General features: G+C 51.1%; 1 protein-coding gene and 1 long non-coding RNA gene across 3 annotated transcripts; both read right to left on the bottom strand.

Moving 5' to 3' along the window:
- Positions 1-994: 994 nt before the first annotated feature.
- TLCD2 (TLC domain containing 2) lies at positions 995-6,734 on the bottom strand. Its single transcript, XM_019982644.2, has 4 exons — positions 6,402-6,734; positions 6,093-6,175; positions 5,793-5,875; positions 995-5,225 (listed from the first exon to the last, which is right to left on the bottom strand). The coding sequence occupies exons 1-4, from the start codon at positions 6,575-6,577 to the stop codon at positions 4,773-4,775; spliced, it is 795 nt and encodes a 264-aa protein (XP_019838203.2). The 5' UTR covers positions 6,578-6,734; the 3' UTR covers positions 995-4,772.
- Positions 6,735-7,918: 1,184 nt separating this feature from the next.
- Positions 7,919-14,225, bottom strand: LOC109573839 (uncharacterized). Of its 2 annotated transcripts, XR_011561949.1 has the most exons (3): positions 12,559-13,704; positions 10,347-10,517; positions 7,919-9,074 (listed from the first exon to the last, which is right to left on the bottom strand). It is a non-coding gene; the product is annotated as an uncharacterized lncRNA (long non-coding RNA). The 2 variants fall into 2 exon arrangements; XR_002182987.2 differs by having other exon boundaries at positions 7,919-10,517; positions 12,559-14,225.
- Between the last annotated feature and the right edge of the window lie 635 nt (positions 14,226-14,860).

The raw sequence follows: 14,860 nt of genomic DNA on the forward strand, positions 1-14,860 counted from the left end.
AAGGCATGGCCAAAAATAAATAAATAAAATACACATAAAAAAGGATTAAGAAATTAAATGGTAAGATAATCTTGAAGGTCATATATTAATAAAGACTCACTGTTACAAGTAAAAAAAAAAATTTGTTCATACTCACTAAAGCAAATCTGGGAGTTTTTAGAGTTGTGTAACTGAATGGTCTGGGGGATGGGGGGTGGAGTTCTTGCTTCGGGTAGAGCTTGATCCAGATATTTAAATGCTGGTAGAAATCTGTCTGTATTCTGAATCTTTTTTTCTGTCTTGGCTTCATGCTCATGGAAGTTATCTTATATCAACCTGGATTAACGACGTTAGCACATAGTGCATCTCAGCCAAAAGTTCTAGCAGAAGGCAAGGTGTGGGGGCTCACAGTTCTGCCCAAGTCATAGGCTCATCTCAAAGAAAAAGGATACCATGTTCAGATTGGCTAGCCCTGAGTCACATGCCCAATGAGAGGAGAGGGAGAGAGGAGCTAAGCAGGCAGAAATAGCAGATGTTGGACACAGGTGCTATAATAGAAAACAAACATATATATGGGCTTGAGTCTAGGCCCTGTCACTAACCGGCTAGGTAATCCTGAGTAAGTTATCTTGGTTTTCTCATCTGAAAAATAGGATGGTGACTTTCCTGGTGGCACAATGGTTAAGAATCTGCCTGCCATTTCAGGAGATATGAGTTCCATCCCTGGTCCGGGAAGATCCCACATGCTGCAGGGCAACTAAGCCCATGTGCCACAACTACTGAGCCTGAATTCTAGGGCCCACAGGTCACAAATACTGAAGTGCACGTGTCTAGAATATGTGCTCCCCAACAAGGGAAACCTGAACACCACCACTAGGGAATAGCCTCCACTCACTGCGACTAGAGGAGGCCTGCAAGCACCAACGAAGACTCAGTGCAGCCAAAAATTAAATATATATATATATATATATATTTATGTATATAGGATGTCTCTATTGTGTGGGGTTAAATGAGAGAAGGTATCAAAGGTGCCTCATGTGGAAGGCTCATGACACATGTTCAGCCTAGGATGGTGTGACTTTCATTAACGATTCTGAACAAATACTGCATTTCAATGAAGGAGCAGCTCTTTAGAGAATAACTTCCCTTGTGTAATCACCTGGAGAGTGAGGGCTCCTAACCTTCAGCCGAACAAATCCAGATTTTACATATAACAGGCTTTGACAACTCAGTTATGGATATTTCTGTTTAATTTTCTTGTTAACTCAGGATAAATTTAAAAATTCTTTTGGATTCAACCCTTGGCATTTGAGAATCACTCTAAATTGTCTGAATCCTTTCTCTTGCTCTAAGTCCATTCTACTGAAGACGTTTGGTTCGCCTTTTCAGAGTAGAGGCTCTAGGGCTTTGTAGATTAAAGAGTTAGTGCCAAGAGATCTTCTCACAGCAAAGCTTCCATAAGCCAGCATCACATTATAAACCAGGACACCTCTGGAGCCAAGAAAAGCGACTCAAAGTCACCATATTCACAAAAGACTGATGATCTTGTTTACATAGCAGTTTATTAATTTTTGATCAGGATAGTGTTCTGAAACCATAAAATATCAATGCTTCCCATCCAGGAAATCCTCTCCCTTATGCCAAAGGACAAAGAATTTATCAGCCAGTAGCTCAGTGGGCATGGAGTCAATCTTTGCGATCATGTCATCTCCCCTGCCAGGTAAGTATGGAGTCAGTCTTGAGGACCACTTCACTGGGCCATGGTGAGGCTCGCTAGAACACCGCCATGGCAACCCAACTCACTGTACCAAATTTAGCATCTGCCAACCTCCACCATGGCAACCCAACTCATTGTAACAAATTTAGCATCTGCAAACCTCTGCATTTTTTAGCTTCTCTTTTCTAGGCTTTCAACTGACTATGCCTCTTTGATTCACATCATTTATACCTCGTCCACAACATATATAACACCAGTTGATGAGATGTCCACTTACTCAATTATAATCACAGTCCAGTCCCGCCCTTCTGAAGTTTCACTGGGTCACTGTGATGGAAAATTGTGTGTGATCCCAAATTCTCCAGGTGTCCACTTACATCCTGCCCCCTGCCCCTCAATTAGCTAAATCACTTCCTATGTTTTAAGAGTTAACCCATAGGAATAGCTATTTTTCACCTCATATTTCCCTCTATGATGGTTTTTCCTTTCTCCATCTTGGGCACCCTTCATAGATACTACCAAGTTTTCCCAAGAGGGGAACTCGCTTGAACCGTGAATTCATGACAGCAACTGAAGAAAAGGTGTAGGGATTAGAATGATTCAGTATTGACATCAACACATAGTTTGGGAACAGATTCCTCCCATCGTTTGTCACATTTTTCTTTGAAAGCTCGAGACAATGTTTTTGTTAATCAAGGCATTTGGTTAACATAACAATTGAGTTTTGAAGATACTACTTTATTAGGTCTTGGGATTTCCCTTGTGGTTCAGTGGCTAAGACTCCACTCTCTCAGAGCAGAGGGCACAGGTTTGATCCCTAGTCAGGGAACTAAGATCCCACACGCCAAATGGCATGACCAAAAAAAAAAAAAAGAAATCTCTATCTCAATTTCTACACCTTTGCATCTCTGGTTTTAGTCTGACTACATTCAAACCCTCTGCTCTTATTTTCTGCCTGTGCTTACTTCCAACTGTTGCAGTTTCTCCTTGTCTCTATTTGTCATTTTTCCCCTTTGTGCCTTGGTTTTAATGACTCTTTGATGGGGATATCTCACAATCCCTCTCTCTCTCTGTCCCCTCTCTATGTTTTTTCCTCTATCTATATGTTCCCTCTTTTTCCTAGTTCTTTTCTTTGAATGTTTATTTCATTGTTCTGCCCCCACGTCCTCTTTTTTCTGATTCTCTTCAGTCCCTTTGCTTATTCTTCTGTGTCATTTCCCATTTCCTATTCTTACTTCCCATCGTCCTACCAGCCTCTGCCTCTCAGTTCTTGTCTCTGTGTTGTGCACTGTAGCTGTTTGTGCTTTGTCTTTCTGCCGGTCTCCAACTCAACATATTGCACGCTTTTTCTGTCAATGAATCTTTCCATTGACTGCCTCCTCTACCTTCTGTTCTGCTTCTCAGCTTCCCTGACTAATCTTCACCTCTTTCTCTCTTTTTTTGGTCACACCATGCAGCATTTGGGATCTTTGTTCCCCAACCAGGGATTGAACTCATGCCCCCTGCATTGGAAGTGCAGAATCTTAAACCACTGGACCACCAGGGAAGTCCCCCACTGGTCTCTATTACCACCTCTTTCTTCTCACTCTGCTAATCTATCAGCCACTACCACCTGTCTCCCCGGGATCTGGTGGTTCCTCCTTGTCACTCACTCTCCTTATTTCACCATCTAGACTATCTGTATCTTCCACCACTGGGGTCCTTTCCCATCAGCCTTTATTTCTATTTTGCTTGTTTTCTTTATGACCATTTAACCAATTCTATGATTTTGGTTCTTCTCAGTATCTATAATAGACTTTCTTGAAATTTCTGCCAAGGATTGTGTCTTGCCCTCCATCTCTCTTTGTCTCTGTCTCTTCTATGCAACAAATCTTTTCTTATCTGTCCTTCCGTCTGCATATGTCTGTTTCTTTCATTCCCTTTGTCTCTCTCTAGCTCAGCTTTTTGCTTTTATCTTTCTCTTGCTTTTGTCTCCTGTATCTTTTCTGTGGATAATTAAGGGTTATCTATTTCTTTCCTGTTGTTTAGTGGAATTGCAACTTTCATCTGCTTACACTTCACACAACCTGGATGTTCTGCCTGCAGAAGGGAGGTGTCTTTTGCAATAGAAAAAAAAAAAAAAAAAGAAAAGAAAATGAAGTAGAAGCAGCAGAGGAGAAAGGAGAGCGTTCAAATTAATCCCAGAAGAGAGTCAGGTATTCCTTAATGCTTCTGCATCCAAGTGGAAGCCTCACCTCATTTGCTTCTGCCTCTGACTTCATTCTTCCATGAAAGCCCAAGCTTGGGAAGACCCTACACGGGGCTCTCAGAATGGGTGGTTGAGTTCCTGCTATGGCTCTTGACTTTAGTACAGTTTGGAGAAGACAGACCTAGCCAGGTGCTCATTCCTCTAATGAATCTCAGAAATCCTCTAAGAATCTGCACTTTCTTTGAAAAGGTGCAAAGACACTAAACAAAGGTAAAAGGAGGATGCTGGACACAGTTGGACTAGATTGAAATACAAACAGAATGATATGGTTTTGAGAACCAGAAACATCACCAGTTCCTTGTCTCTTAGCAACTGTTATGTCCATCCCTACTGGTTACACAGCACCTGTTGTACCCTCTTCCCTCTGCCATAATTTGGTCATGGATGAGGTCTCTCTTCTCTCTGATCTTCACCCCTTCTGACCAGATCTCTCTCTGATCCTAGAAGGACTTCCACTTTCATCATCTGTTCCTGTGCTAAAGCAGAGTCTCTGTTCCCATTGGCAGTTTCATCCAGCTTCATGTCTCCCACTACCCTTTATTGGTAGCACAGGCTGTACCTCTGGAATTAGTTTGCTGAAAAGGGCAGTAATCTGATGATGGGATTCAGTGAACCAGAAACATCACCAGTTTCTTGCCCAGGTTCCCATCATCCATGAATATTAGCATTTCTCCTCAGATCCTAGGAATGCAGGAGTTAGCTGGAAGAGGAACTGAGGTACTGAAAACCAAGTCCAGGCCTTGTCCCTGGGGGATAGTGCATTGAAGACGAGCATCTCCTGGTGTTAGTCTTCCCTCTCCCAGGCCTGGCAGAGGAGGAGCCTGAGGCTCAGTCTTTCAGGCTGAGAGTGGAATCATCCCTGGTGATGGCCTCACCATCACAATCGGTCCTGGTGCCCCTGGCTTCCTTGTTTCCAAGGATGGGTGGGCAGGGCCGAGATCGCAAAACATCACTGACCAAAATATGGACGCCCAAACTGATGCTCATGACACCCACAAAGGCCAGTCCAGTTCCACCAAGGATGACCAAAGCAAGAGGGATCTGGTGGCATTGCTGGAACAGCCACAGGCTCATCCATCCCAGCGGCACCAGGCGGAAGAGGACCAGGGTGGCCAGGGCGGCCCAGCTGGTCACGCTGAAGGCCAGAGATGGGGCCTGGCGAGAGAGCAGCAGCAGTTGGCGTAGGTGCAGGAAGATGGAGTTGAGCTCCAGGAGCAGAGACACCACAGAGAAGCCCACGTAGTGGCCGGACAGAACGGCGGTGCTGAGGCAGCTCACGACCTGGGGAGCCGAGGTCAGAGGTCAGAGGACCTTCCACGACCTACCACCCATGAGGTCCCAACACAATCAGGTCCCAGCATCCCAGTCCTCAAGAAGGGTTCCCAAGCATTTTGTGGCACTTCCCACAGAGCCCCCAACAAAGCCAACTTTATGTTTACCCTTATGTTAGGAGCCTGAATGGCCTTGAAACAGCCCTTCCATAGAATAGAATTGGAGCAGCTTTGGCCCCGGGCTGTCTGCTCCCTACAATTTGCATTCCTGTGCTTTCACACCCTATCCCCACTCCCAGTACTGGGACTCCCCCTTCTTATTAAGCTCCATAGTCAATGTTTCTGCGATAGACTGGACACCTGTGGGAATCCAGTCTCCTTGGGAGACTGCAGTGCTGACTCCAGCTTTGGCCAGCAGTAATCCCCTCCCCGCAGTTCAGCCCAAGGTTGGGAGGATCAAGTGCCAGCAGGGGTTGGAAACTCTGGGGGAAGTCACAGGACAGAAAGCTGATGAGAGACCAGGAACCCCCAGGCTGGGCATGCCTCCTTCCCTGTCTCGCCGCTTGCCAAGTCTCACCAGTGCATGGTGACAAACAAGATCCCAGGCCTGGCCCAAGGTCTGGTTCCACAACAAGTCAGTTCCATCTGCCAGGAAATAACCTGTGGGCAAGGAGGGGAGGCTGCTGTTACCCTTCCCCCAAGCCAGTGTCCAGTCTGGAGAAGAATCTCCACCTTTCCCTGCTCTTTAGTTTCCTCTCAGTAAAGCTGCCAGAAACATTTCACTCCATCAAGAAATGGAAGAGCGAAGGAGTCCTGGAATGACTTCTGGAAGTTTGTCCCCTGCCCCAGACTGGTCCAGCTTTCCCTGAAGACTCACCCACAGAGAAAGCCACCAGCAGCAGAGCCCAGGGAGGGTGGCCATGAATCGGGTCGGCGGCCATCTGAGGGTACAGCGACAGCCTGGAGGAGACCGGGGGAGCCATGGTCACCGTCTGTGTGGACACGGATCCATTCTCCGACTGTGGACGGATCGACACCACCCACTCATCCACGAACCCACCCCGGCCTCAGACACTTCGAGATCTCGCATGGATTCTGAAGATGCCCCCGGGTCTTTTAATCCCAGCCAACCGCCCCCCTCCCTCGCCCTCGCCACGGTGCCTCCGAAACCTCTTAAGCCTCGCACCCGAGCAGGGCCCCGGCCCCCGTAAGCAAGCTGTGCACCAGGGAGACACAAATGTTCCGCCACTTCCAGCGGTTCTGGGCGGCAGATCCCGGGGTGGGCAGCAGCTGCAGCCCCCAGTGCAGCCCCCGGAAGGCGGCAAAGGAGGCGCCAGTGACGAGGAGCCCGGAGGGCGCCATGGCCTGGCGGGCGGGCTACGTCCGGATCGGTCCCTGGGGCTCCCAGGCTCTAAGCCCCGACGCATCCAACACCCCGCTGCGGAGACTGCGAGCAGGTTTTGTGGCAAGGCGGGGTCCTTAGGTGCCCCGCCCGCTCCGCCTTCGGAATCGGCTTTAACTTTTCCAGGTCTCGTCCACGCCCCCAACCCCTGGCTGGGCGGTGATTGGAGAAGCCTTGGGGCCGCCGCCCCTTGAGCCACAGCAGCCGATCGCGTGCCGCCCTCGAGGGGGATGGAGGGTAGGGGGCTTCCGGGGCTCAGACCCGTAAACGGAGCTTAAGGAGGCTTTCTGGATGTCGACAGGGATCTTCCCAATCCCTCTTGTGTCCCCACGTCCCCGCAAATCTGGAAATGGCTTGTTAATCTCACCTGACACTCTCAGAGGCCCAGCCATATGAACCTCCACCTACTTCACCTGCTCTCACCTCTCACCTGCTGTCCCTCCTGCCCATCTCCTACCCACGCAGCCCTGAAGTCAGAGGCCAGGGCAAACCCGTTCCTATGGGCATAAACTTCGTCATCGCTCTGCCCCGCGCCCCACCCTGGTCTCAGTTGTGGAGCGGGGGGCAGGGAGGGGGCGGAGGGGGTGGGGAGGGGACACTGGGGCACCTCACTTCCTTCCAGCCACCTTCCTTCCCGAGGTTTCCAGACCTTGAACACATTTCAGCAACCTCATGTAAACTCCAGGAGTCCTGCCCCCTTGACATGGTACCTCTCATAGGGAACAACTCCCTTTCTCTAAGAGCGACCCACCAGGGCCCCTCCCCTACAGAGGACCCTTTCATCAAGAAGGGAACCATTCAGCCCTAGTCTTGAAAAGCACCCCCCGCCCCCTCCCGCCAGGGCTTGGTACCCATTAGGGGAGGAGTGACTATCTGTGCCAATTTGAGGAGGCAAGGAGAGGTCACACAGGGTTATCTCAAGATTGGGGAAGAGTCAAAGGGAAAAAGCCACATCTTGCTTTCAGAAGCAGGACTGTCAGGATTATACAGAAGCTTTCAGCTTTGGGGGCGGGGAACTTTTCCTCTTCTGAAGAGTGACAGGTTCTTCCTGTTTTCCATTTTACTCCATCCACTCTACATCTCTTTAGGTGGCTGCCACCAAGTCAGCGCAACAGCTGTTCCCTGTACAAGGAGTGGATTCCAGCTACTCCCAAAGAATAAAATTCATAAAGCAATAGGTGCTCCCACAAATGTTCTCACAACTCCCCTCCTCCACCAAAACCCTATTATGTGAATGGGGCTGGGGGGATCTCTTCATTCTTCCACACCCACCTCTCCAGAAGTTTTAAAAATTACACTGATTCTTTTAAATCTTATTTATTATATGAAAGCCATACATGATTAATGTAGAAAATTTGGCAACTACAGAAAACCAAATGGAAAATTACAACTTTATTCCATCATCCAAAGATAACCACTATTATTAACAATTTGGAGTATGTCTGCAGTCTTTTTAAAACTGTCTTATAAGTATACACCCATATTTAAAAAAGCAAAATTGAGATCACATAATACATATCATTTTATAACCTTTTTAATATTCAGAGAGCATTTTTCTTTCCAGTCAAATCCTCTCCTACATGACTTTTAATGGCTGCGCAGTGTTCCACCATCTGGGTGGATCCATAACAATTTACTCAAGCAACCCCCTCTTGCAAATTTTCATCACAGTAGAAAAAGAAATGAATTCCCAACCGGATAGTTGGTTCTCAATTTTTCCTACTGCATTGCTGGGATGAACATCTTATTACTAATCTTTAATTATATTCTTAGGATACATTCCCAAATATAGAATTACTAGATCAAAGGCCATGAAACTTTTAGGATGTTTGGCACACATTACCCAACTGACATCAGTAAGACTACCCACTTGTATACCCATGTGCAACATATGAGAGTGTCATTTTAGTACTTCTTTGTCAATAACTGGGTCTTGTTTTTCCTCTTATAGTTGGCTACAGGAAAAAATGCTTCCAGCTATAGCTGCCTTTCTTTAATTACTAACGAAGCACACCTTTTTCCATGGTTTTATCTATCGGAATTTCTTTTATGAATTTTCTGCATATGTCCTTTCACAGCTGGCTCTTGCTCCTCTACGGTGCTTATAGACAAATTACATGGTGAGGAGAGGTGGGAGCAGGAGGATGAAGTCAAGGACACTTCAACATGGTCCCACGTCTCTGAGGGAGGCAGAAAGACTGGAGAGGAATGGAGAATGAAGTAGTCGGCTGGAAGCTTGTCTTCGATGGACGGTGGCTTGTCCTCCCTCCTCCTGGGGGCACTCCTGGCCTCTACGGGCCCCCCTCTGCAGGATGTCCAGACAGGGCCCTGTGCTCTCCAGGCCTGGTCCTTCACTGGTCTTCTGTCTGCCTCTGTGTTTTCAGGCTGTTCTTCCTCATTTCTGCTCCATGAAGGGTGAGGATGGCAGAGCCATGTACCCAAGGCTGGATGAAGACACTGTGGCCCGTGAAGCGAGGATGGGAAGAAAGGACGGAAGCAATGTCCAGGGACAGAGCAACCTTTGTTGCAGCCTGTGAGTGGACTCAAGTCTACCCACCCTCCTCTATTGCAGTCCACTCACATCCAGCTTAGGCTGCAGAAGGGTGGGTTCAATGAGCTACTCTCTCCTAAATCTGTTCCTCAAAAGTGGAGAACAGGATCCAGTTAACCGCACAACTCCTGCCCCCAAACAGAACAGCTTCCAGTAACCCGTGAACTTGATTACCTTCAGGCAGGGAGACTGGGCCAAGGCTGAACCACACCAGAACATGAGCCCAAGGGTGAGATTAGATCAGGAGCTGGGGGTGGCAGTTTTATTCTGCCTGATGCCCCTAAAGCGGTCACATCTCAAAACCCATCTCTTCTGGTTGCTGGAGAGGAGAATTTCCTGCCTGCACGGGCCTGAGCTGAATCTCACACCCTATCCTTAAAAAGTGGGGGAAGTCAGCAGTGGCAGCTGGAACCCCATCAGGGCTGTGGTCCTGCTCTGGGAGGCAGGGGAAGCCTGAGCCACCTTTGCTTGGTGGGAAGTCAATGCCAAGACTGAGTTCCCAGCAGCTCCTGGCATTGGTCTAACCCTAGTCCCTCCCCTCAACCTCCAGCCCCAGCTGGGTTCTGGTCAGGGGTGGGGGAAGGGCAACAGCTTATGTGAAAAGCTGTTCTGTTCCCACCCACAGCAGAGGACAGCCCAGGCTCTGAGTCCACAAAAGTGGGCTTCTGATTCCTTCATGCATGCTCAATTGTGTGACTCCCCATTTCACAGGTGGAGAAACCGAGACAGAAGGCCTAAGGGTCCCACGTGGAGGTGAGTATCCCTGAATTTAGAGTCTGGGCCAGACTAAGGAAATACAGGGAAGAGGTAAGAGGAGGGAGATGACTACTCAGATGGGCAACTCAGTATGACCTTTTCCCTGAAGAAGAAACTTACTTTTGAACTTGGAAAGGCCAGTAGGAAGGAATGAGGGGCAAGGAAGGAAGGAGGATCAGGAAAGACATTTGCGTAAAGGGTAAGGCAGGATTTCTTTGCTCCACTTCTTCCCACTGTCAAAGAGCAACTAAGCTTGGGTACTCAGAGCCTTCTATTCCTCAATTCAGCCAGGATCTCTGATCTGAAACTCTCTCTCTTGCTGGGTCAATCTGGGGCAAGGTTCTCCAACTGAATAGGGTTCCCTTCCCTAAAAGGTATCATCACTCTCGCTGTTCAGACCTTCCCAGCCCCAGTTCTGTCACCTTCCAGAGGGGGAAAGCAGCTCCTTCTCCTCTTCTTCCTCCTCCTCCTCGAAGCCAGGGGCAGAGGGCAACAGTTCTTCAACTGGCAGCTTTAGCTGGGTCAGGACATAAAGCTTGCCACTGAAGAACTACTGCGGCTCAGCCAGGTGAGGATGTGGGAGGCACAGGTTCCTAAAAGGGAAAGGAAAGAAAAATGGGAAAGACATGAGCAAGGCCATGTTACAGGGACACTGTCCCACTGGCCCTCAAAGTCCAGCTCCAGTGGATGTTCAACCTTCTAATGAAGGGCTTCTTGGCTCTGATCTGGGCCTCCAGCAAGGGACAAGAGGCAGCTCTGAACCTACTTCCCTGCTCCTCTTTCCAGAACTGAAGGCTGTAGAAACCTGAATGTGCTCTCACCCCTTGTCGCCTTGGCTACCCACCTACCCACAGGGCAGCCTCCAGCCTCCTCAGCACTGAGAGGGCAGGATCGGGGAGCCTGGACACCCTCCACCAGTTACCCAGGTATTAGGTGAGAAGGTGTACCTCAGGTCCAGAAATGGGAGGGATCAGGGCAACTGACTCAGTCTCAGGGAATTCAGCAGGAAGAAGAGTTTTGGGGGGGTGGTGCCTACATCTGGGGAAGAGTAAGGAAGGGAGGAGGTTTAGGGTTTCGAAGGTCAGCAGAGGTTCCTGGGACTGTGAGGAGAGGAAAAGGGACCAGAGGCTGGAGGAAAGGGAGGTAGGGCAGGGTGGTTGGGCAGCTTCCCCAGGACTCTTAAATGCCAGGCATTCCGCTTGCACATTCCGGGTACATCTGGTATGAATTCCAGGCTGTCTGCCGGCCCCTCCATGTCTGAACTTTGTTCCAAGTTCCAAGCCCCGCCCCCACAGTTCCAACGCATGAATCAGCAGGAAAAGCCGGGCCCTGCAGCATGGCCCAGGGAGGGGGCTGGGGGCGTGGCAGGCTTGAAGGCTGCGAGCTTGGGAGGGTGGGTCTGTGCTGACACTCTGTCGAAGGGCATGGTCCATGCCAGTGTGAGGGGACAAGGTGGTCTTGCCTTTAGATATCTATACTCAGAGGGTAAAGAGAGATTAGGGTGGGAGGTTTTCAAATTACAAAACCCTCTTGGGAGGCATGAACTTTGTGGCACCTTCCTTCTCCCAGGTGACCAGTTCAACTCCTTCCCACTCCTATCTGCTTGAGCAGGCTCTGTTCAACCCATAGGACTCAGCTGCTGCTGAGAGTCTGTGCCAAGCAGGTGCCCTTGGCTGCAGGGAGGGGTGGGCCCAGGGCACTGACCCTCTGACCAGCTGCTCCATCAACCCTTTGGCACTCTGACAGCTCCTAGCTCAGTCTGACAGCCAGGATGACAGGCCAAATGAGTTGGAGGCTGGAACTAGGGCCGGAGGGAGGTGGGGGCAATAGCCTAGCCAGAGGCCACGGGGAGGGGCCAAGAGTTGGCCAAGAGGTGGGGAGAGAGGGAGCCCAGTGATGACTAACCCAGGCGCCCCACCCAGCCAGCCGGCTTCCCAGGCGGTCAGGGCCAGGCCTGGGCTAGGGGCCCCACAACCGGACAGGCTGGGGGGAGGTGCAGAGGTGACCTTCTCTCGGCTCAAGACGGCCAGTTAGGCTGGGGAGGGGGGAAGGTTAGAGTTTCCAGGCTCTCCTTCTGCCTGCTCCCCCCACCAACCCGCGGTGAAACCCTAACCTTTGGGTTGCATAAGGCCCCCGCACCGCCGCCCCCTACTCCTCTCCCCTCCCCCCTTACATAACATCCCCTGGAGGGAACGAGAGGAGGGGCTGGTCCGCCCAGAGACCCCTTCCCTGCCAGGGCGCTCAACTGGCCCTGACCCAGTGACTGCCGGCACAGGCAAAGCACCTCCCCGCTACCCGCCCTGTCCAAATCCTCCTCAAGCTGGGAGGCCGGCTCCCGTATCCTCATACCAGAGGGCGCCGAGGTTAGCCGCCCCCAGCCCTCTGGCCCCTCGTCTTCCTCCCAGCTACTCCGCAAAACCTTCTGCACGACTACTGTCCCAGACTCCTTCTTTAAACCTCCTGACACACTACTCCAGCCAGTCAAGGCCCCTCTCCCCCGGAACTCCCCAACCCCCGCCGCCCCCTCACCCCTCCCCCGGAAGGGCAGGGTGTGGCCGTCAGGACCCTACTTTCCCCCATTACCCCGTTAGCACGGTTCCCTCCTGTGCTGCCGGGACCCCAGCTCACACCCACCTGGTGCTGGGTGGGGGGGGTTGCTGAGGGTAGGGGAGCAAATCAGTGCGTCCGATCCCCACGGCCGGCGGCGCTGTCTCTTCCCAGCGCCCAGCACACACCGGCTCCAGTCTCCGATCAGCTGGCGGCGTCGTGACGCACAAACTGCGATTGCACGGCCCAGGGCCAATCACCGCCCACTGCTGGGCAGCGTGACTACACCCACTCGGGGGCGCCAGCGCTTCGCCTTGGTCCCGCCTCCCTGGCCGTCTTAGCTTTGATTGGCAAGGAGGCCACCCCTTTGCCGAGTGGAGTAAGGCTAAGCCACGCCCACCAACTCGAGAGCTGGCCAATAGGTAAAAAGGTGTGGCTTAGCCCTGCGTCTAAGCTACTTGCTTAGAGGGGCGCTACGTCAAACCCGAGTCCTAAAGTGCAGAAGGAAGTCGAGGCGTGTGTGTTTGCGGTGCATACTGGTCAATGTAGTTCTCGGTCTGACACCTCGTTCCCAGAATCCAGCGCGCTCTGTGAGTTGGCATTTTTAAACTCCTCTCAGAATCCATCCCGGCGAACTCCTTAAAGGGCTACAGCCCCTCCTTCTCGGAGCTGTGAGTGGTTCTTTTAGACAGCCCCCAAACGGATTCACTGACCTCTTGCAGGAGGCGATGTTTCTCTCAGGAAGAGCAGGAGAGGCTGCAGGAGTGAGAACTGAAGGTGGAAATCAGCCCCAGGGCACACAGACTCTTCCTTTGAAATGAAGACTCCTGGGAACTTTTGGAGGAGTGAGGACTGCCCACCTCCGCTGGCCTCAGCTTTCTCTTGGAGAGGTCTAATCCACTCCTCCTCCTGGAGGGCCTTCCTAATCAGAGGAAACTTCTGGTAGAAGATGTCTTGCCCCAGTCACAGAGAGACAAAGCCTGTCAAGCAGCAGCTTCCCAACGAAAGATTTATAGCACAGTCTTCACCTGAGGGTAGAAGTTAGACTTGTGGTCAGAAACTAGGGGACGGGCCGGGCCAACGTGCAACTGGCCAGCAACCCCGTCCTCAGGACGATACCCCCATTCTGTCCCGCCCCCCAGAAGCTTTTCACTGACTCAGGCCTACTTGGGGAAGAGATTTCGGAGGTGGAGACCAATGAGGAGGCTGTTCCTTCCCCAGAGGCCAATCAGAGCATAGAGGGGCGGGGACATGGGCCAAAAAAAATTAATAATAATCGGAAAAGAACCCAATGACTTGGCAAAAGCTGCAGAACCGCTTCGTTAAAGGGGCAAGTGTGAGGTCCACCCTATCTCAATCATTCCCATCTCTCTGCCACCATCAAAAAGGGACGTGTGAGAGATTCATGATGTTTCCATAAGCTCCCAATTGAGGGTGAAGGTAACAGCCTAGAGTGTGAGGTAGTTCCTTCTGCATGAAAGACAGGCTCCATCAAGGGATTGCTATGGCTCCTACGAGCTCCAGAATGCCGAACCTGTGTTCAGAACATTGTGCCTTTAAGGAAACTTCCTGCCTTCCACCCCGGTAACAGCTGATTGTTGGAAAGTGTGACCTCAGGGGACGAATCAGCTGTTACCACATCCTCCTCCAGTTCTACCCTCCTCTATCCCCTTCTTCTCCGCCCTCGCCCCCCCTCCATGGGTGGTGAGCAAAGGAAGATGAAACCCCAAATATGGGGGACCTGCTTGTACGTTCTTTCCTCTCTCTCACTCCAAGGCTGCCTCCCTCCCCCACCCTCCCCCATCTCCTCCCTCCCCGACGCTCCCCTTCTTCCTCCCTCCTCTCTCCCTCCTCTCCCGCCCCTGTCTGCTGGTTAGGTCTTCAGAGGCTCTGAGCGTGGAACGAGAGGTATTTCCTGTCAGCACAGTCAGCTCAGACTCGCCCTCCCCTGGTCTAGTTGGGAGGCCAGTATTGGGGAAGCCCAGAATGGTGGCTGCCTGGGTGTGTGGGTGCTCTCGGAATGGGTACTGGGGAAGGTCCCGTGAATCTACAGTCCAAACCTGGAGGAGAAAAATGGCTGTGGAAAGGAGCCTCCCCAGTGTCAGAACTCTGCTTTCCAGGCCAGCTCCCCACTACTCCCTCTCAGGTTCCTCCCCAGACAGGGTCCTGCTAAGGAGATCCTCCTGGCTTTGCCCATTACTCCATATACATTTTTTACACTGCTCCATTTTTTTATATTTTCACCTTCCCATCCCCCCGCCTTGCCAAAGGTGCTAATGTGGAACCTCCCAGGGGCCGCAGGTGGAGCACAAAGGCCCCAGGAACCAGGGGCTTTGGCTAGGAAGTCCTGTGCTGGAAGACCCAGGTAAATATTTTGCTCAGCCCTGAG

This window comes from Bos indicus, chromosome 19 (genome assembly GCF_029378745.1).
Source record: "Bos indicus isolate NIAB-ARS_2022 breed Sahiwal x Tharparkar chromosome 19, NIAB-ARS_B.indTharparkar_mat_pri_1.0, whole genome shotgun sequence".
NCBI classification, from domain to species: Eukaryota; Metazoa; Chordata; class Mammalia; order Artiodactyla; family Bovidae; genus Bos; species Bos indicus.